The following is an 18,105-nucleotide window of genomic DNA, read 5'->3' on the forward strand; positions in this document are numbered from 1 at the left end:
TGGGGATCGCTTCTTTGGCCTTTCTTTGAGTGCCCTTCACTCGGCACATGGCCAGTCACAAAATTGTGAGGTGATTGCCCGTCTCTCAGACCTACCTACAGATGAGCTGCTGACCGAAAGGGATGGAATCACAGATTTGGACCAAATCAGAGCAAGCTTATACGGCACCCCTCACAGAGCTATTAGGAAGATCAAATGAGATGGCATGTGTAACTCCTTCTAGAAAGCTCAAACTGCTTTGCAAAGAGCCATTCTCGTTATTCTTGCCTTGAGTTTTGTTGGGCATCCACGTGGTCTCAGCAGCTAAACCGACAGGGACTGTAGCTTCTTTTGCTACCGAGAACAGATGGCCAAGGAGCCGAGGATCACACGTCACCCTGTCGGACGGGGTCTCCCTTGGAAGAAGGCATGGTGTTGCTGGATGGGATTTTCTGTACATCTCCACCCATCAATCCTTCTGGCCCAAACCCTACCCCAGCACACAACAACAGCACCTCCCACCCCCACCCCCCCACTCCATCCATAATTTGTGAAATGTGCAAGGAAATGGGCACACCTGAATGACTGGATTGCTCTCTCGGTAGGATGTCCTTTTTTTAATATGTCTTCACAATTTCGCGACTAACTCCTTTTTGACCCTAGGTCTCTTTATCACCCAACCTGAGTGTGCAAAGAGCTACTAGGAAGCACAGGAAATCCTTGGCTTTCTCTGCAGAGTAGGTGGATTTTTCTAAGTTCTCCAAGTTGCCATCTGTGCCATCTTATCTCTTCCATTTCCTTCATGTCCCGCTCATAGTCACACCCTCCAACCCTTCTCCTTATCCTGAGGCCCGAGGCACCAGGATCTGAAGAACAGTTTGTGTATCCTCAATTATTTCCTTGGCACTGCATCATGCCTGCAGTGACATTTTTAACCAAACAATGTGATTCACAGTCCAGGAACTTACCTAAAGGGCAAGTTTTAACAAACTTGAAACTCATCAGGATTTGGCAAAGTCTATGTGGCTCAGCTTTGTACAAGTTATGAAATCTCATTTTTTTGAGAACAGATCATTTAAAAAAAAAAAACAGACTTGTCCCTGGCTTTTCCATTGTGCAACATTAAAAATTCACGAGAAGTGGACCTATTATTGGGAACTAGAAAACTTACAAAACAAGGTGATTTTTTTTTCTTCTAGAAACAACCCCCTCCAAAAAATTATATATACATATATAGTATGTGTGTTCACACATGCACATATATCATATATATGTATATTTACATATGTGTTCATGTTCTAAAGTCATTTGAAATATGCCATTGCTGCTCTCAGAGATGATCCCAAGAGACATCAGATGCCAGAAGATTCCTCCGGGTGTTCAACAAATAAGGTTGAATCTCTCTTCCTGCTGGGAAAGGAGCTAGATGTGTGACTGGGAAGTGGGCTATCAGTAGATTGCCTCGTGGTAGAAATGGACTTCCTTTTTGCCAAGAACCTGAAATTGCAAAGTGCAGAAAAATAATATGATTTTGCACATGACCAATGATGATGGGAACAAAAAGTGAAGTAAGTGTTCATATACTCTACAAATGTGTGTGTTTAGTGCATTTCATGAAGAGGGCTGGTGGAGGGAGGAAATCTCCGATCACAAAAGATGATGGGATAGTCATGGAATAAGAGCAACAAGCCGACAGACAAACAACCCAAGTATTTCGCTGGGATCCATGGAAGGTCCTCCTAAAGGAGAGTGTCCATGGCATTGCTTAGATCCTTGAAAGGGGGATTAGGGAAAGATGGGAACAAGAATGGCACAGGAAGAGAGATTGTGGATGGGTTTATGACCTTTTCCAATGAAAGAAATGACTAAAAAAAAGAAGATGGGAAGAAAACAAGCATTGTTTTGAATTGAATTGAATAAGCATCTAGTATGTATCAAGCTCATGAGGGGCAGTGAGGTGGCTCTTCCATGCATACAGCACTAGCCCTAGAGAGAGGAGAATCTGAGGTTCAAATCCAACCTCAGACACTGAGTGACCCTGTGCAAGTCACTTATCCCTGTTTGCCTCAGTTTCCTCATCTGTAGGAAATGTCAACGACTCCGGTATCTTTGCCAAGAAAACTCCAAATGGGGTCTTAACTAAAGCAATGAACAGCAACAAATGTGCTTGGCACGATGCTAAACACTTTACAATTATTCTCATTTGATCTTTACAACAATCTTCAGAAGTAGATACTATTATTATTCCTATTTTACAGATGAGGAAACCAAGACAGACAGAAGTGAAGTGACTTACTCAGTCACCCAGGTCAGAAGTAAGCCAAGTCAAATTCAAATTTGAATCCTTCTGACTACAGGCCCTGGGCTCTGCCCAATGCACCACCCAGGTGAAAAGGGCCTGGATTCTGAAGAGTGCTGACGTTCGTGCTTCTCCAAAGACGGCTACTGTTCGTTGTGGGCTAAGGATCCAACCTCACAGAATGTGGCAGCAAATCGAAACTCTCCCTGTGCTCTCTTGCTTCAGTAATGCCTGGGCCTTTATTATTTATGTCCGACTCTCCTGGTTAAGCTGACTGTGATCTTTCCATCCTCTGAGCTTTTCTAACACTCACACTTACACTGCCCTTAGATCAGTCAGTGGCCAGTCACATCTAAGCCACACGTTCAGCTCTAGTCAATTTGACAGACTTCTTACTAAGCATCAACTATGTATAAGACTCTGTGCTAAATGCTGGGGTGGGGAGGTGAAAACAAAATATCCTCTGCCCTCCAAGAGCTCACATGAAAGGAAAAGGCACCGATTCTGGGAGGGGGGAGGTGAAGGTAGAAAACAAGAGGTGACACCTGAGCTGTGCTCTTAAGGAAGCGAAGGGCCCTCTGAGGAAATGGTCCTTACTGCTTTAAGATGGAATTTGATAGCATGTCTAGGGGAAGGCCACCAGCATCTGTTGAAGGCTCAGGGACCATTTAGCCAACAGAAGAAAAGACTGGTGAGGTAGGAGGAGAGGACATGTGTGCAAGATAGTCATCCTCAAGTATCTGAAGGACAGTCATCTAAAAGGAAGATTAAGTTTGTTTTGCTCAACCCCAGACAGCAAAACTAGGAATGATGGGAAAAATGGAAGAAATAGCTTTCATCCCAATGCAAAGACAAACTTGGGAAGCAGAATGGCCTGCCCCATGAGGACAAAGCATCTCCCTCCCTGGAGGTCTTCAAACAAATGAGGGAGAACATTCTTGCCCATGTTGAAGGAGGGTTTTTTCTTTGGTACAGGTTGGACTAGGGTCCTAGAAAGTCCTTTCCAATCTATCCTGTGAGCTCTTTAATCCATCTAAGCCTTGCTTCACCAAGAGACTGAGCTTCCCGAAGGGAGGGGATGCTTTTTTGTCTTCCACTCCTCAGAAGATCTGGCACACAGTAGGCGCTGATTCGTTCATTTGTCACACCCTCATGGTGTTCTAGGCAAAGTCAAACTTTTCCAGTGTCACCTTCCTGTTACCTTCCTATTACCTTGAAACTCAAACTCTTCCTGGAAGCTAAGAATGAATGAACAGTTTCTCATAAGTCACATGCAGAATGATGAGATCACTTTGATAAACATGACCTGGGAGACTATTTATTCTTGTTTTGGGAGGGAACTTCAAAAATGACGCCATTCTAAGTGGCGGCCCACTTGACCTCTCCCTCTTGCATGGGGATAAGAATGTTCCTCTTGTCAGGGGTTGTATCTGTTCTGACTCCCAGAACTTACCTGCTTCAAACAGGCTCTTTGTTTCTGCACCAACAACGAAGCTACCAAAATGGCATTGAGCATGATTAAAGTGACTGGGATGATGATAAAGAGAAGCCAGCTGTCATCGTCTCGTTGCTCTAGAAACAAAAATAACAAATGAAGATTAGATGTTGGGCTTTGTTTTAAGAAATTCTGAAGTTTAAGGTGGGGCAGAGCTAAGATGGGAGGGTGGCTCCACCTGCCAATCATCTGCCATATTTTCAAGGATAGAGCTGAAATCATCAGAGCAAAAAATTGAGAGCAGGCTACATGTGGCCAAACACCTACATGGGGTTCCATCGTTCCTTTGGGCCAGGGCCTTGCTACATGGACCATGCAGTTTGCTGAACTGAAACAGCATCATCTGTTCAGTTCATTTGGGAAAAAATATCACCCCAAATACAGTTCTCCCAAAAGCCTTTGCTTCCTCTGCTTATTAATTCTCTGGCTTGGTTTCAATTTTTAAAAATTGGCCTTGTGACTTTATGTAATCGTCTCAAAGTAATGAAATGCAAGGCCCACTGGCATTGGACAAATAGGTTCAGAGTTTCTCTTAAACTCCATAAAAAAAGAGAAAACAAGTCAGATGCTTGAGTTAGCTCCAAATTCTTTTGTGAACAGTCCAAGGAAACAGCGCGTCAAGAGAAATCAGAGTTTTGAATGGCATAGATGGTAATAAGAATGGGCTAGACCAAACAGGCCAAGTTCAGTATATTCCCTCTCCATTCCCAAATCTACACCCACCTCTTGACAGAGCACCTCCAGATCCAATGAGATTGAACAGCACTCTCCTTATTCTAACTTGCCTCCCACCAAAAACAAACTGACCTGTCTAAAGTCTGCTACATCCTGCCCTCTTCTAGGGAATCAAAAAAAAAATCACAAGCATCTTGAGAAGTAGGATTATACAGCAGCTATAACGCTAGCATCCCATCCCTGCCATGGTCTAGCCATGTGACCCTGGGTAAGTCAATCCACCTCTTCTTGCTTCGGTTTGCTCATGTCTAAAATAGGAACAATACTACCTACAGTATCTCAGTCCCAGTAGCTGAGAGGTTCAAAGAAGATCACAAATACACTGCTTTGAACACCTTAATGTGCTAAGCACCAACTACTACTGCTGCAACTTGCTGCTACTGCTACTACTAGTAAGTTAGTCATAATGCTTTTGGAGGCCCTTCCCCCCAACAAGGATACACATTTGAAGAGCTGCCCTAAAAGGCAAAGGAGTGGCAATCATAGAGTCTTTGCGGGATAAGCCTCCCTAGCCTAAGTTCCTTGGATAAAGCCAATTTTAATTTTTAAAAGAAAAAAAATCTCTCTCTTCACCTAAATCCAATGGAAGTTTCCACAAGAATTGTGGTGAAGAAAAGGAAGCAAAGTAGATGTCCATCGATTGGAGAAAGGCTAAATAAATTGTGGTATGTGCATAGGATGGAAGATGGCTGCCCTATTAATAAAGGAGGAACATTATGAATAGAGACGCCTGGGAAGACTGACATGAACTATGCAGAATAAGATAAGTAGAAGCAGGAAAACAAAATACACAATGATTACAACTGTACAAATGAAGATAAAATAACCCCAAACTGAACATTATATCTTTAAAAAGACTAAGCTGATCTTCAAAGAAGCAAAGAAAAAGAAATGTACTTTCCCCCTTCTTTGGAGAGGTGGGGAACTCTGGATGTGAAACACTGCATACATTGTCAGACTGGCTTGATGTGTAGTTTTAACGATCTGAACTCTGGTTTTGCTGTTCTTTGTTATAAGGCAAGATTTGCAGTGTAGAGGAAGAATGTATGCAAAAATAAAAACTATGTACAAATCCTGGAGATCAAAGTAAGTTGCCTATAGAATCATTTAGAAAGAAGCACTAAGGATTAAGAGGCAGAAGCTCAGTGGAGAAATCATTCCTTTTGTCAATAATCCCAAACTTTCTAAAGTTCTTACAAGAATAAAATTCAACCCAGCCCCCTTGGCTATAGATGAACCAATAACAACAGTAATGGGATGAGCTCACTATCTACCCATAAACTCTCTAGCCAAAGTCAAGAATTTCTAGTCCCAGCCCAGGGAAGCCTGAGGGATTTCTCTCAAAACACCAGTTCCTTGTTTCATGAGTTGTATGGAAAACCAGTTCCTGGAGCAACAGAAAAAAAAAAATCAAGTATAGTAGGCCAAGGTCCATTACAGTTCAGAGAGTAGCAAAGGGACAAACAAATCGGGATGGAATGTTGCATGTTAGAAGCTTCTTGGTCTAGCCAATGGCCATGGCCCACATTTGCTTTTTATTTTTTAAACTGTTTCTAACTAGCCACACAATTCCTTTCAGTCTATGGATGCTTATGAGTCATTTGGAGCTAGTGGCTAGCTACAGCCTGATTTTCTTTGGGTTCTTTTGAGATCCTAAATGAAATGTCCTCGTGTGATCCTAGTATGCTAAAGTACTCTTAAAATCCTACCATTCCCTCCTTCCTTTCCCCCCCAGAAAACATCATTTGAAATTTCCAGAGAAAGAGGATAAATATTCCTCTTCAGTTCTGAAAGTTCCAACGTTCATCTGGACAGAATAGAAGATGAAAGATTTTGCTTCTAGAGACAAAAGTTGTCAGTGACAGGTTACCAGCTATGGGCATGGCACTTAAATGGATTTATCTTAAGTTCAGTTGCCAGTTATGATAGTTAAAGTCTCCTCTGCTGTCAAGTCTTCACTTGACCCCAGAAGAAAGTCATGAAAAATGTGACGGACTTTCTCTCCACGACTCCCACTCCAAGAGTCACTTCCGAGCAGGGCAGAAGCAAACAGACTCAAGTCTGTTCAAGGTGAACCATGGCCCAGGTGACTGACACCTTTGGGAAAACTAGGCCTGACCAGCCCAACTGTTAATCCCACAACCCTGGTTCTCACTGCTTTCAGTCATTTAAAGGCCTAGCTGACACTTATCTGTATAGATGTGTTCGAATTTAGCCTTCTCAAGGGCTTTGATAGCTTCACGTATCCCCCTTACTCAATCCACAGCTTTTTTCATTAAGAAGTTTGGCAGGACACTCTCTCCCTCTCCTTCTCCCTCTTCTTTTTCCTGTCCCTGCCCTTCTCTCTTTTGTTCTCTCCCTTCCTCTCCCTCTCTCTTTCCCTCTTCCTCTCTCTCTCCCTCTCCGGGTCCCCAATAAAGATTGGTTGATGGATGAATTTGCTCCCTTGGTTTAGAACAATTAGCCAACTTGAGCAATTCAAACACATGACTTGCTTTTTTCAGAGATCTCCAATTTTGGCAGGTCTAACCAAAGCTGCTCTAGGATTTAGCAGATGATCTTTAAGATTTAGTAGGACCATAACAAATCATTACTCTGCATCCAATCGGTTTCTCTAAATTCAACATGGCTGGCTCAACCTGGGATTATACTCTAAATATTTAATGTTTGGCCTGAGCTACCAAAACTCATGCTCTGCTACAACAGCTTTCTTTCTTTCCTTTATTTTATCTATCTATCTATCTATCTATCTATCTATCTATTTATCTATTTATCTCTCTATTTATTTATTTGTTCATTTATTCATTCATTTATTTATTTGTTTGTTTGTTTATTTATTTTGGTGCCACTATTGGGATTAAGTGACTTGCCCAGGATCACACAGCTAGGCAGTGTTAAGTGTCTGAGGTCACATTCGAACTCAGGTCCTTCTGAATTCAAGCCTAATGTTCTATCCACTCTGCCATCTAGCTGCCTCTGCAACAGCTTTCAATACTATGGTCAGTTCTAGTCTACTCCAAAGAAAATACCCAATAGGATACATGTGAAATTAATAAGGAAATATCAAAACATATACAATCAACACATAAAATTCATACATATTGTCTCAATCTGAAAATATTTCATGACTGGAATGAACTAAGAAGACTGGGTTCAGATAAAGGCTGCTAGTTGCCCATACTAGTATGACCAGGGTCTAGACACAGTGCTGTGCACATGATAGGTCCCCAATAAAAACTTGCTTGGTTGATGTATGAATTTGCTTCCTTGGTTTAGGACAATTAGCCAAAAATCCTCTTAATCTATGATATAGCAAAAAACAAAGGGAATGGTGTATCTTCCCAGAGTTTTAGGGTTTTCTCCCCATTATTCTCTCTGCTGTCCTACCTTCTAAGCACTGCTGGGAGCTCCATTCACTCCAAAACCCTTCATTGGCACAGTAAATATTCACTTTGTCTCTGACCCAGATGCAGAATCTTCTACTTCCATTTGATTTTTGCAGGGTGATCATTTCTTTTTCTGTCGATCTGGACTGAAAGGCAAGAAAACAAGTTAGGGTGTTTTGATCCCATAGCCCCAAACACTTGGCCCGACATGGAGACTTGGCTCTGATAAGCTCACTGAAGGAATCTTCCACGCATCTGTCACTGGCTAGCTCTGGCAACCTAACTGGTAACCACAAAATAAATATTTTTAATATATTTATAAATGATGATCACAACTGCCCCAGGATGAGTATTGATGTGTAATCATTTTAAAATGTTTACTGAGAAAAAAGAAGACAAGAGTCTCAGATGGAAACTGGAGTTTGGAAATGGGGGAAATTTTCATAGAAATGAGTAAATCTCAAAGATCCTGATGGCAGCTCAAGGGTCATGTATCTGGAATCCCTTGTGATTGACAATTTCAATTAATGGGCACGGAAGGGACTTGCCTTTTGACTTGTCCATGGTGCTCAGGAATCATCCCAGGTGAGGGATGAACCCATTTTTTTCCTTCTGTGTTTAAAGTGCTCTCACAGGCCAGAGGTTCTGCTTGTGACCCTTCATTTGCATTTCTAAGAGCCAGAGATCAACCTCACCCCAAATAACACATTTTTTCTAAGGTAATATGTCTGCCACCATGATGTAGGGATGGGAGTGGGAAGGGAATCAGAAGAAAGACATAACTCTGACATTAATTCATGATAGGACCTTAAGATGAGCACCTTCCCTTCTCTGTCTCAGTTTCTCCAACTGCACAATGATGGGTTTAGATCAGAGCAATGGCTCCTACGTATTCATTGTTCTGACCATAAATTGGACACCAGCGTGGCTTGAGATAAGAATTCAAACTGATTGTAGATACTTCCTAAATGTGAGGCCCTGGGCAAGTCACTTTACCCTGCTTGCCTCAGTTTTCTCATCTGTAAAGTGAGCTGGAGAAACACATGGCAAACCACTCCAGGATCTCTGCTAAGAAAACCCCAAATGGGCCACAGTCAGACGTGACTGAAATAACTCAACAACAATACTGGTACCAGTTGAGGGAGAAGAAAGAAATTTACATCAAACTGTTATTTATATACATGCACAGAATCATAGGTCTAGAGCGTAAAGTACCTCAGAGGCCAAGTTGGTCAACCTCTTCATTTTACAGATGAGGAAACCGAGGCACAGAGTGGTAAAGTGACTTGACCAAGATCACATAGAGAGTAAATGTCTAAGCAGGATTTGAGCCCCAATCCTTAGACTCCAGAGAAAATACTTTTTCCATTGTACCAACAAAAAGTGACAAGCCAGTGCAGCTTCAGTGTGTTAGTACTGGGAGCAAAAACTTTACATCCCTATAGCTGGGATCCCCAATCCTGGGAAGAGTTCCTGTCTGGCCAGTATTAGAGAACATTCATTAGGAACCTACTATGTGCTGTCACTGAGATACAAAGAAAGGTAAAAGATGGTTCCTGTTCTTAAAAAGTTCACAGCACACATATAACTCTATACAAACAAGCTTGACAGATAATTACTGGAAGGAAACAGCAGGCTCGTATTTCTCCTGCCTAATAACACTTTAGATTAAATACAGATTATGAGAGACAGCAAGGCCGTAGTGGATACAGATCCTACCTCAGAGCCAAACCCGAATTTGTAGACTTTGTAACCTTTGCCTCGGGTCGGCACCCCCAACTGATGCCCCTGGGGTCCAGCAACTATCCCTGCCCACAAAGTCGTCTCTGAACAGCATTAATAGGGGGCAGTGTCTTTAGTGACACTCCCTCATACCAATGAAAGCACCGATCTGGGTCAGACAAAAACAGACTCATTTATACCACCCAGGAAGCGTCATCTTCTTGGAACTGAACTTCATATGTCAGGCACTGAGAGGGGACGGGTCCCTCGGGTGGCTTCCACTCCAGGTGAAGCTCTTCAGAGTTCCTTTGAGTCAGATTTAGTTGTTCAGGGGGAGAAGGTTTCACTGAAAAGCAAAAGAAGCCATGAGCCCCCAGACCACTTCCGGTTCAGAGCAGCCATGTTGCCTTTGGACGGGGGACACTGTGTCTGGTGGCCCACCGTGCCAATCCTGCTGATTGTGAAAGAGTAGCAAGGCAGTACTACCCTTGCCTCTACCCAGATTACCTTGCTGGAAGGCTAAATGCAAAGAGGGCCTGATGCTGGGACACTGGATACTGGGAGCTTCCTTTTCAGTAATCATGGTCATGTAGACAGGCTGGCCATATTCCAATTCAGGCCCTTAGGTCATCATAGAAAGGCCAAAGTTTGACTATCTGCAGGCTTCCTACTTTGTTCCCACATGGGAAATTCAGAAAGGGCTTTTCTAAAAACACAGATTGATTATGGTCATTTGACTGAGGAGAAGGAGATCAGATAAGGGCTACTGCCCTGAGAAGCAGAGCCTTTGAGAGGAAAGAACCACGGTTGGGGGGAGAGGGGCTGAAAGTGGAGGGATGATTCTTGTCCTCCTATGCCAGACTTCACAAACGGGGCACGATTGTCATTTGGGCATATGCTCAGAGAGGAAGCAGACAAAGAACATACTAACTGGAAAGTGGGTGCTGATTATTTCACCATGGGTGGTTCCTCATGGGAAAGTTGTGTGAAGACCGGCCATACAGGACTATGCTGGTAGGCCTCTGATTAGTGCTTAGACAAGACTGAAATTCGGGGTGGGGGGAGGCTCCCTGCCACTTGAGTATTTTCAGGCTGGAGAACTTTAGTAAATGTGAAGGCCAACATCTCCAGAAGACTCATGATGAAACAGAGAAGTGACGGAGCACAGAAAGACAACAGTTTGGAAATGGCTATTGAAGGAATCTCTTTTGCTTGACCATAAATATGTTAGAATGGCTCAGTTTTGTTTTGTTTTTTCAATTGGAGGGGTAAATGAGAGGGAGAAAAAAAGATTTTTGTCAAATGAAAAAATATTAGCTTAAATTTTGAAACATATATAAAAAAAACTTTAGCGGAGTCTTGAATATGACTACAAAATACCAGACCAGATTGTTCCCCTGAATTCATCGAAGTTGGGTTTTATTTGTTGAAATGATGCCTTCTGTTTGGTGACCAAATCTGGGCAAGAGGAGCTGGGATGGAGGGAAGATTAAATAAGGAGATAAAAGGCCAATGGAGGCAAGTGAATCCCAGTGTTAAACTTAGGTGGATCTCCTTTCACAAAATCACACCCAAAGGTCACAGGTTCATAGGTCATTGGATGGAAATGTAGACGGCATCTAATTTAATACCCTCATTCATTTTACAAAGGAAGAAAATGAAGTTGGGGGGGGGAGGATGGGGAGAGCCAGAGGGGGAAAGGAAGTGACTTGCCCAAGACCTCTGTCCCTTCAGGTTGTCACATATGGATTTGTTGCTGCTCAGTCATATATGACTCTTCATGACCTTATATGAGGTTTTCTTGGCAGAGATATTGGAGTGGTTTGCCATTTACTTCTCCAGCTCATTTTTACAGATAAGGAAACTGAGGCAGGCAGGGTGAAGGGACTTGGCCAGGATCACACAGCTAGGAAGTGACTGAGGCTGGATTTGAACTCAAGAAGATGAAATGTCCTGACTCCAAGCCCTGCACCCTGTGCACTCTGGTGCCCCCTAGCTGCCCATCAACAACAAAATGGATAACCAACTTGTCCCATAGAAAATGGAGTTTCATGTCTCTAGTACATACACTATTAACTACTATCCCATCCCATATTAATAGTATCTAATGGGACATCATTCATCTAGAGAATAGCAAAAGAAATAATTTTACGCCTCACATGGAAAACAAAGCAAGGCCGAGTCACAGATGAACATCGGCTACTATAATGCAAGGGGCCCTGGAGGTGGGTAAAGGGAAGAGAGTTGGCAAATGTGTTCTAGCTGATTTTCCTCAAGGTGCTTCTTTGGATGACTGTCAGGGCTGAGGCTGTGATGAGGAAGAGTTGGAAAGGATGTGGGACCTTCCCTTTGGGAGAGAAGCAGTAAGCAATAGCTGCAACTGTAGCACTGCTTGTGAGATGAGGTTGCTAGATTTGCTTAATCATTTGTCTCTGTTTCAAAGCAGGATTTAACAGGTAGGTAGGAAATGGGAAGCAACAATGGTGTAAAAAATCAATAAAGCCTTTTAAATGGAATGGAGAAGCTCTCTCTAGGGCCATAGGTCCTAACCTATAATGTAGGGGTTCTGATTAATCACTAAGAATCAAGCAACAAACCATGAGATCAAAATGGGCGAAAAATTGCTTTGCTTGCCAGTGGAACCCACCCACCTCCAAGCATCTCGACACCTCAGGTCTTGATGCGTGCGCTATTTCTGTTATTCCTCATTCTAGAACCCTTCTCTACAATAGCATGAAAGCATCATGAGGCCATAAGGAACAAGTGAGAATAGAAATGCCCAACTCAAACAGGTGGAAGATTTAATGAGTTCTTTGCCTTTACCTATATTCTGAAGTTGAAAAGAAAAGTAGCTGGCCCTCAGAGGAAGGGCTAATGAAGAGCCATTAACACAGATGTTGAAATCTTGATACTCTGCAAGCTCCATGCTTGGAAACTGGCATCCAACTTGTCTTCCATTAGATTCTATGTAGTCAGCACACTGGACAGCACGGTCTAGGCCCTTATACCTAGAAGGGTAAACATGAAGGAAAGCAGGCTGAGACATTATCAAGAAAAAGAACTCTGAAATGCATTCGAGCTCTGAAGAGAAGACCACTGATGAAGCAGAGGGATGAGAGGATCAAGATGGCATACATCTTGGGTATGAGCCATGTGTAATTTATTTGCTTGACTTAATTAGGCATATTTGCTACAAAGGAAACTTTGCTTTTCCTTTTGTCCCTCAATTTTTGTGGAGTAGGGGGGACTTAAATGGTGGGAGGAGGTAAGCAATAGGGTTGTAAGAAAAGAAGAAAAGCAACAAAAGAGGGACATTGGAGAAATTTCTTTTAATTCACAGAAGTACACAGAAATACAGTCCAAAGACAATGCCCAAGCCCCACAGGTTGGCAAATGATATTGAATGTATTCTATAGTTGAAAAGTACATCAATGATTGTGGGGACTCAGTGAGGCTGGCACCTGGGCAAGAACTCTTACCCAGACTAAAAATCAACCAGGGCTATTGCAATCTCTAGGGAAAATACAAACAGGCGCAGCAGAGACGCACGTGTCCAGCACATCACCTGGATAAGGCAGTGCCCATAACAAATATCAATGCATTCACCATTTTAGAGGGATGTAAGGAATTTTATCTCTTTTTTTATTCCATTTTTTCTTCTGAACTTAAGAAGTAAAACAAGCATTACCATGACAAGTGGAATAGAAAAAAAAAAGAGAGAATTACACCTGATACTGCGGATCTATTACATATGACTTGCTATTCCTTTTGAAAGTACAACAAAGTTATCATGTAGCTTTTCCCCCCTCCCTCCCCACTCTCACCCTAGAGATGGCTATCATATGTGTGGATCTATCTATCTATCTATCTATCTATCTATCTATCTATATATATATATATATATATGTACATATAGATAGAGAGATAGATAGATAGATAGATAGATAGATAGATAGATATAGACAGAGAGAGAGAAAGAGGGGGAGAGAAAGAGGGAAGGAGAGACAGAGGGGGAGGGGGAGAGAGGGAGAGAAGGAGATCAGTTGTTTCTCTGGACACAGATAGCATCTTCCTTCTTAGGCCCTTTGTAGGTAATCTGATTACTTATAATAGAATGACTTGGTTAGGCAAACTTGTTCTTAAAACTATCTTGCTTTTACCATATACAACATTCTCTTGGTTCTGTTCCTTTTACTCTTACTTATTTTGTGCAAGTCTTTCCATGTTTTCCTAAGATCACTGAGCTCATCATTTCTTACAGCATAGTAGTACTGGAACATGACCACATACCACAACTTGTTCAGCCATTCCCCAATTGGCAAGCATCCCCTCAATCTCTTTTTTTAACTCCAGAGCCTTTTATATGGTCAGTAAAAATATTAGTTTTATGATTTTTATAAGACAGATACTTTCAAAAAAATGTAAGCTCTATGTAATATAGAGAGCCCAAGTTCCTGTACAACCTTCAACATCCATTCAACCTTGTATATGGAAATGCTTGTTTAATTTGCTGGTTGTTAGAGTTGGACTGCTTTTTTTTAATTTGTTTTTATTAAAAGCTTTTTTATTTTCAAAACATGCATGGATCATTTTTCAACATTGACCCTTGCAAAACCTTCTGTTCCAAATTTTCTCTACTTCTTCCCCATTCCCTCCCTTAGATAGCAAGTAATCTAATATATGTTAAACATGTTAAAATAGATGTTAAATAGAATATGTATATATTCATACACTTACCTTGCTGCACAAGAAAAAAAAACAGATCAAAAAGGGAAAAAATGAGAAAGAAAACATTCAAGCAAACAACAACAAAAAAGAATGAAAACACATGTTGTGTTCCACACTCAGTTCCCACAGGCCTCTCTCTGGGGGCAGATGGCTCTCTCCATCACAAGACCATTGGAACTGGCCTGAATCATCTCACTGTTGAAGAGAGCCACGTCCATCAGAGTTGATCATTGTATCATTTTGATGTTGCTGTGAATGATAATCTCCTGGTTCTGCTCATTTCACTCAGCATCAGTTCATCAGATTGCTTTTTTAAAAAGAAAATTGGCTTCCCCTACCTTTGCATTGAGTTGCCAGACCTCTTAAATGACAGCTTCTCATAGAACCTCTTGCTAATGCCAGATTTTCCCTTACATTCTACATTGTGGTTATGACCACACACACACACACACACACACACACACACACACACACAAACCTGCCTGGGAAGCATGCTGAACTGTTTGACCTGGATCCAAAACCGGCATCATCTTCCCCTGTGCTAAGCACAGCACCGATGCATTTAGCCAAATCACTGCCAAACACGTTCCATAGCACAGAGCCAAGAGCTAAATGCCCTGGTGGTGTACGCCAAGCTTTGAGGCTACTCATTTGGCCAGTTCTACATCTCCTCCAGTAGTAGACTGCTTTGTGCCTCACATCCTGCCATCTTTTCCAGAAAGATATCTTGAGAAATTCTACAACCTATGTATGCTAGCTACAGAATTTTTAGCTCCCAGTCCAGTATCCCTGTCATAAAAGGAAATACGGTTAGTCTAGTGCTACCTGTTATTAGTGAAGCCATGGTAGCTTTCCCTGGTCTATAAATTCAATAGCTATCCCTTTATTAATACATTCTGCAACTTTTCCAACAATAGAAGTCAGGTGCACGGATCTTATCGTTTGTGGAATCTATTCTCTTCCCTTTCCTACAAATCAGAAACTTTGCCCTTCTGACTTTTGCTATTCTCTCCCATTAGCTATGGCGTCAGGAAGAGGCACTAGAACAGTGTTTGGACCTTCTCTACAACTTCGTCTTAGAAAGATGTCCGGGACATAGAAGTCACTGACTGGGGCCCAGAAATCATATCTGCCAATGAATTATACTACTTGAAGCTTTAGTTCATGGGGGCCCGCTAACTGGAACTTACCCAGAATCACCAGCTTTTACTTTTTTACTGCCTTCCTACTTGGCCATCAAATCCCTATTAGCTGGGTGCTGTCCCTGACATTCCAAAGACCACTCTCCTTTTGAAAGAAAATGAAAGTAAAACAAGAAGTTCAGTATAAATTGAAAATCAGAATTTAAAAATAAACCGAGATCAGCAGCTCTACTTTTTCTCTATTCATCAGGCTGTTGTCAGTCCATCCATCCAGGCCCTGGGTCTATCCGTCACTGGATTCCCCTATCTTTTTTTAATATTGCTCAAACAAATAAAAAACAAAGGTAAATTCCCAATGCTTTTGGTGATTCTCCACCTCTCCCCAGTATCCAGCTGATTCTGATCCCTAGCACACCCGGCACTATTTATCTGCAGCGATAGATATCTCACACCGATGTATTCATCCTCTATTGCATATGCCCTGTGTCTATCTTTTAACTATTAAAAACTGAATTTGAGGAATTCCTTACATATCTACATCCTTCTCCTTATCTCAACTACTTCTATTCGTCTCATTAAATCTCAAATTTAAAAAGCTGCTAATAAATATAAATGCTTTACTCAGACCGTTGAGAAATTTAATGTGATTGTCAATTCATCTGGGACCCTTTAAGTTTGGGGACTGGAAGGGATTACAGTTCATTTACCTCATTCCCCTTGTCTCCTACGGCAAGGTAAACTTAAAGTACCTTCTTGCTATGCATGTCAACCACAAGCTGAAAGATGATCTTCCCAGGCTGCCCTTGTGACATGGAGGCATTCAGAAGCTCTTCCTTAACTTGATCCTAAATCTATCAAATGATTCTTTGTTCTGTTCCCACCACCACCACCTCCCAACAAAGAGTAAGAACAGCTCCCATTGACACCAAAGGCACTTTCCTCAGACCAACCCTGGAGCTATAGGCATTTCATGATCATTCTGAAGGGTCAAAGAGGCTAAAAAACAGCACCAACCTTGTATAGCTGGTAAGTGATGGCCTACAAAAGGTGAACCTAGAGCTCATGACTCCAAATCCAGTATTCTTTCCATTGCTCTGACCATTATCTTTTTACTAACAGCCCATGATATACTCTGAGACAGCCAGGCTGCCCCTCAGCCTTCTCTTTCCTAAGTCACATTACCCAGGCTTCCTTTGTTAACAATGGCCAGACTAAGTGGTACCGAAAGATAGGAAAATAGTCCATTAAGTGAAAACTTCCTGATTCTTTGATCAGTTCTGGATGATATGTCAGAAGGTGTGCCCTGAAGCTTTTGCTTTTAATGCAATCGATACATCACAGGTCACCATAACATTTGGCATTTTTTAAAAGCCAGAAATGTAGTGAATCAAATGATATTATGTAAATGTTAAACATATATTACATCATGTATTATATATAGGCCTTTGAAAGTTGACAGAATTTCCAACAGTAATACCCAGCTACCTCTTGAAATAAAGGGAAATTTTGTGGCCATAGATGATTTCCAACCTAGAGAGAAAACCTGACTAAATGCTATGGAGTATCATATAAAATGTCCAGACTTAGTGATCTACTGCAGCCTAGTTAAAGTCCAAACTTCTTACCCTGGCAGTTGACAAAGTATCCCCCCAGTTCTGATTCCAACCTCCCCTTCTAGCCAGCTCTCCTCTCACTCTCCTTCATTCAAACTCAACTACTTGTCTTTCCCACTCAATATTTCCTCCTTTCCCATTTGTGTGCTACTGTTCCTTCTGTTCCATATAACAATAATTCCCTCTCCACCATTTTAAAATCTAGAAAGCCTTTAGCGCCAACCTCAAAAGCTACCTCCTCCCTGAACGTTCCCTGATTCTTTTCCTTTCCTCTGCTCCACCAATCTAGAAGTCAAAAAGGTGTAGAGTTCACTCTATAAGTCTTTGGCCTATGAATGACCCCATCCTTAACCAGGTAGTCTAGCATTAAGAACATGAATCCAGAAGTCAGGAAGCTAGATTCGAAGCTGCCTTTAAATGAACTAGATAATATCAAGTGGGTCTCTTAACTTTTCTAGATGTCAGCATCCTTAGTTCCCAAATGAAGATGACCATCTGACTCACACCTATCTCATAGAGTTATTTTGAGGAGGAGATTCTTAAGATAATGGATGCTTACATTAGCATGACATGATCGGGGTCAGTTTATCTGTACTTTGAGTCATCAAAGATTCCTGTGTTTCGGCAAATTCTGATAAAGTACCAAGTTGGAGCAATGGAAAGAGTGCCAGATCTGGACTGGTAGGCCCCACGCCCAACCTAGGTGATATGGGGCAAGCCCTTTAACCTTTCTAGGCTCATTTACCCATTTTGTGAAAAGATGACCTTTGAACTCCTTTCCAGCTCTACATCTAGGTTCCTCTGATCTCACCTGTAGCCACAGGCCTAAAAGAAATATTGAGATTTATGGCTGAACATGCCTCATGGAGGGGACCTGGGCTACTTGAAAGCCCTGCCAGTGAAGGACAAGTTCTGAAAAATCATGCACCAACTGGAAAGGCTTGGAATATGGGCCTGGGAAGAATATATCACTCTGAGACATATACATTCTGTCATCTAAATGCCA

The 18,105-nt window shown here is 41.9% G+C and overlaps 1 protein-coding gene across 3 annotated transcripts in view; it reads right to left on the reverse strand.

Annotated features, from left to right (window-relative positions):
• Nucleotides 1-505: 505 nt before the first annotated feature.
• The window catches only part of IL13RA2 (interleukin 13 receptor subunit alpha 2), a 44,902-nt gene continuing 27,302 nt past the window's right edge, over nt 506-18,105 (reverse strand). For 2 of the 3 annotated variants that reach the window (XM_074277256.1, XM_074277258.1), the window contains exons 6-10: nt 12,440-12,624; nt 9,817-9,962; nt 7,896-8,040; nt 3,732-3,850; nt 506-1,476 (exon numbers count right to left, since the gene is read on the reverse strand). In XM_074277256.1, the coding sequence (XP_074133357.1) occupies nt 1,429-1,476; nt 3,732-3,850; nt 7,896-8,040; nt 9,817-9,962; nt 12,440-12,624 (643 nt within the window). In that variant the 3' untranslated portion in view covers nt 506-1,428. The remainder of the gene's footprint in view (nt 1,477-3,731; nt 3,851-7,895; nt 8,041-9,816; nt 9,963-12,439; nt 12,625-18,105) is intronic. The other variant, XM_074277257.1, reaches the window with a different exon arrangement.

Source organism: Sminthopsis crassicaudata, chromosome X, assembly GCF_048593235.1.
Source record: "Sminthopsis crassicaudata isolate SCR6 chromosome X, ASM4859323v1, whole genome shotgun sequence".
NCBI lineage: Eukaryota > Metazoa > Chordata > Mammalia > Dasyuromorphia > Dasyuridae > Sminthopsis > Sminthopsis crassicaudata.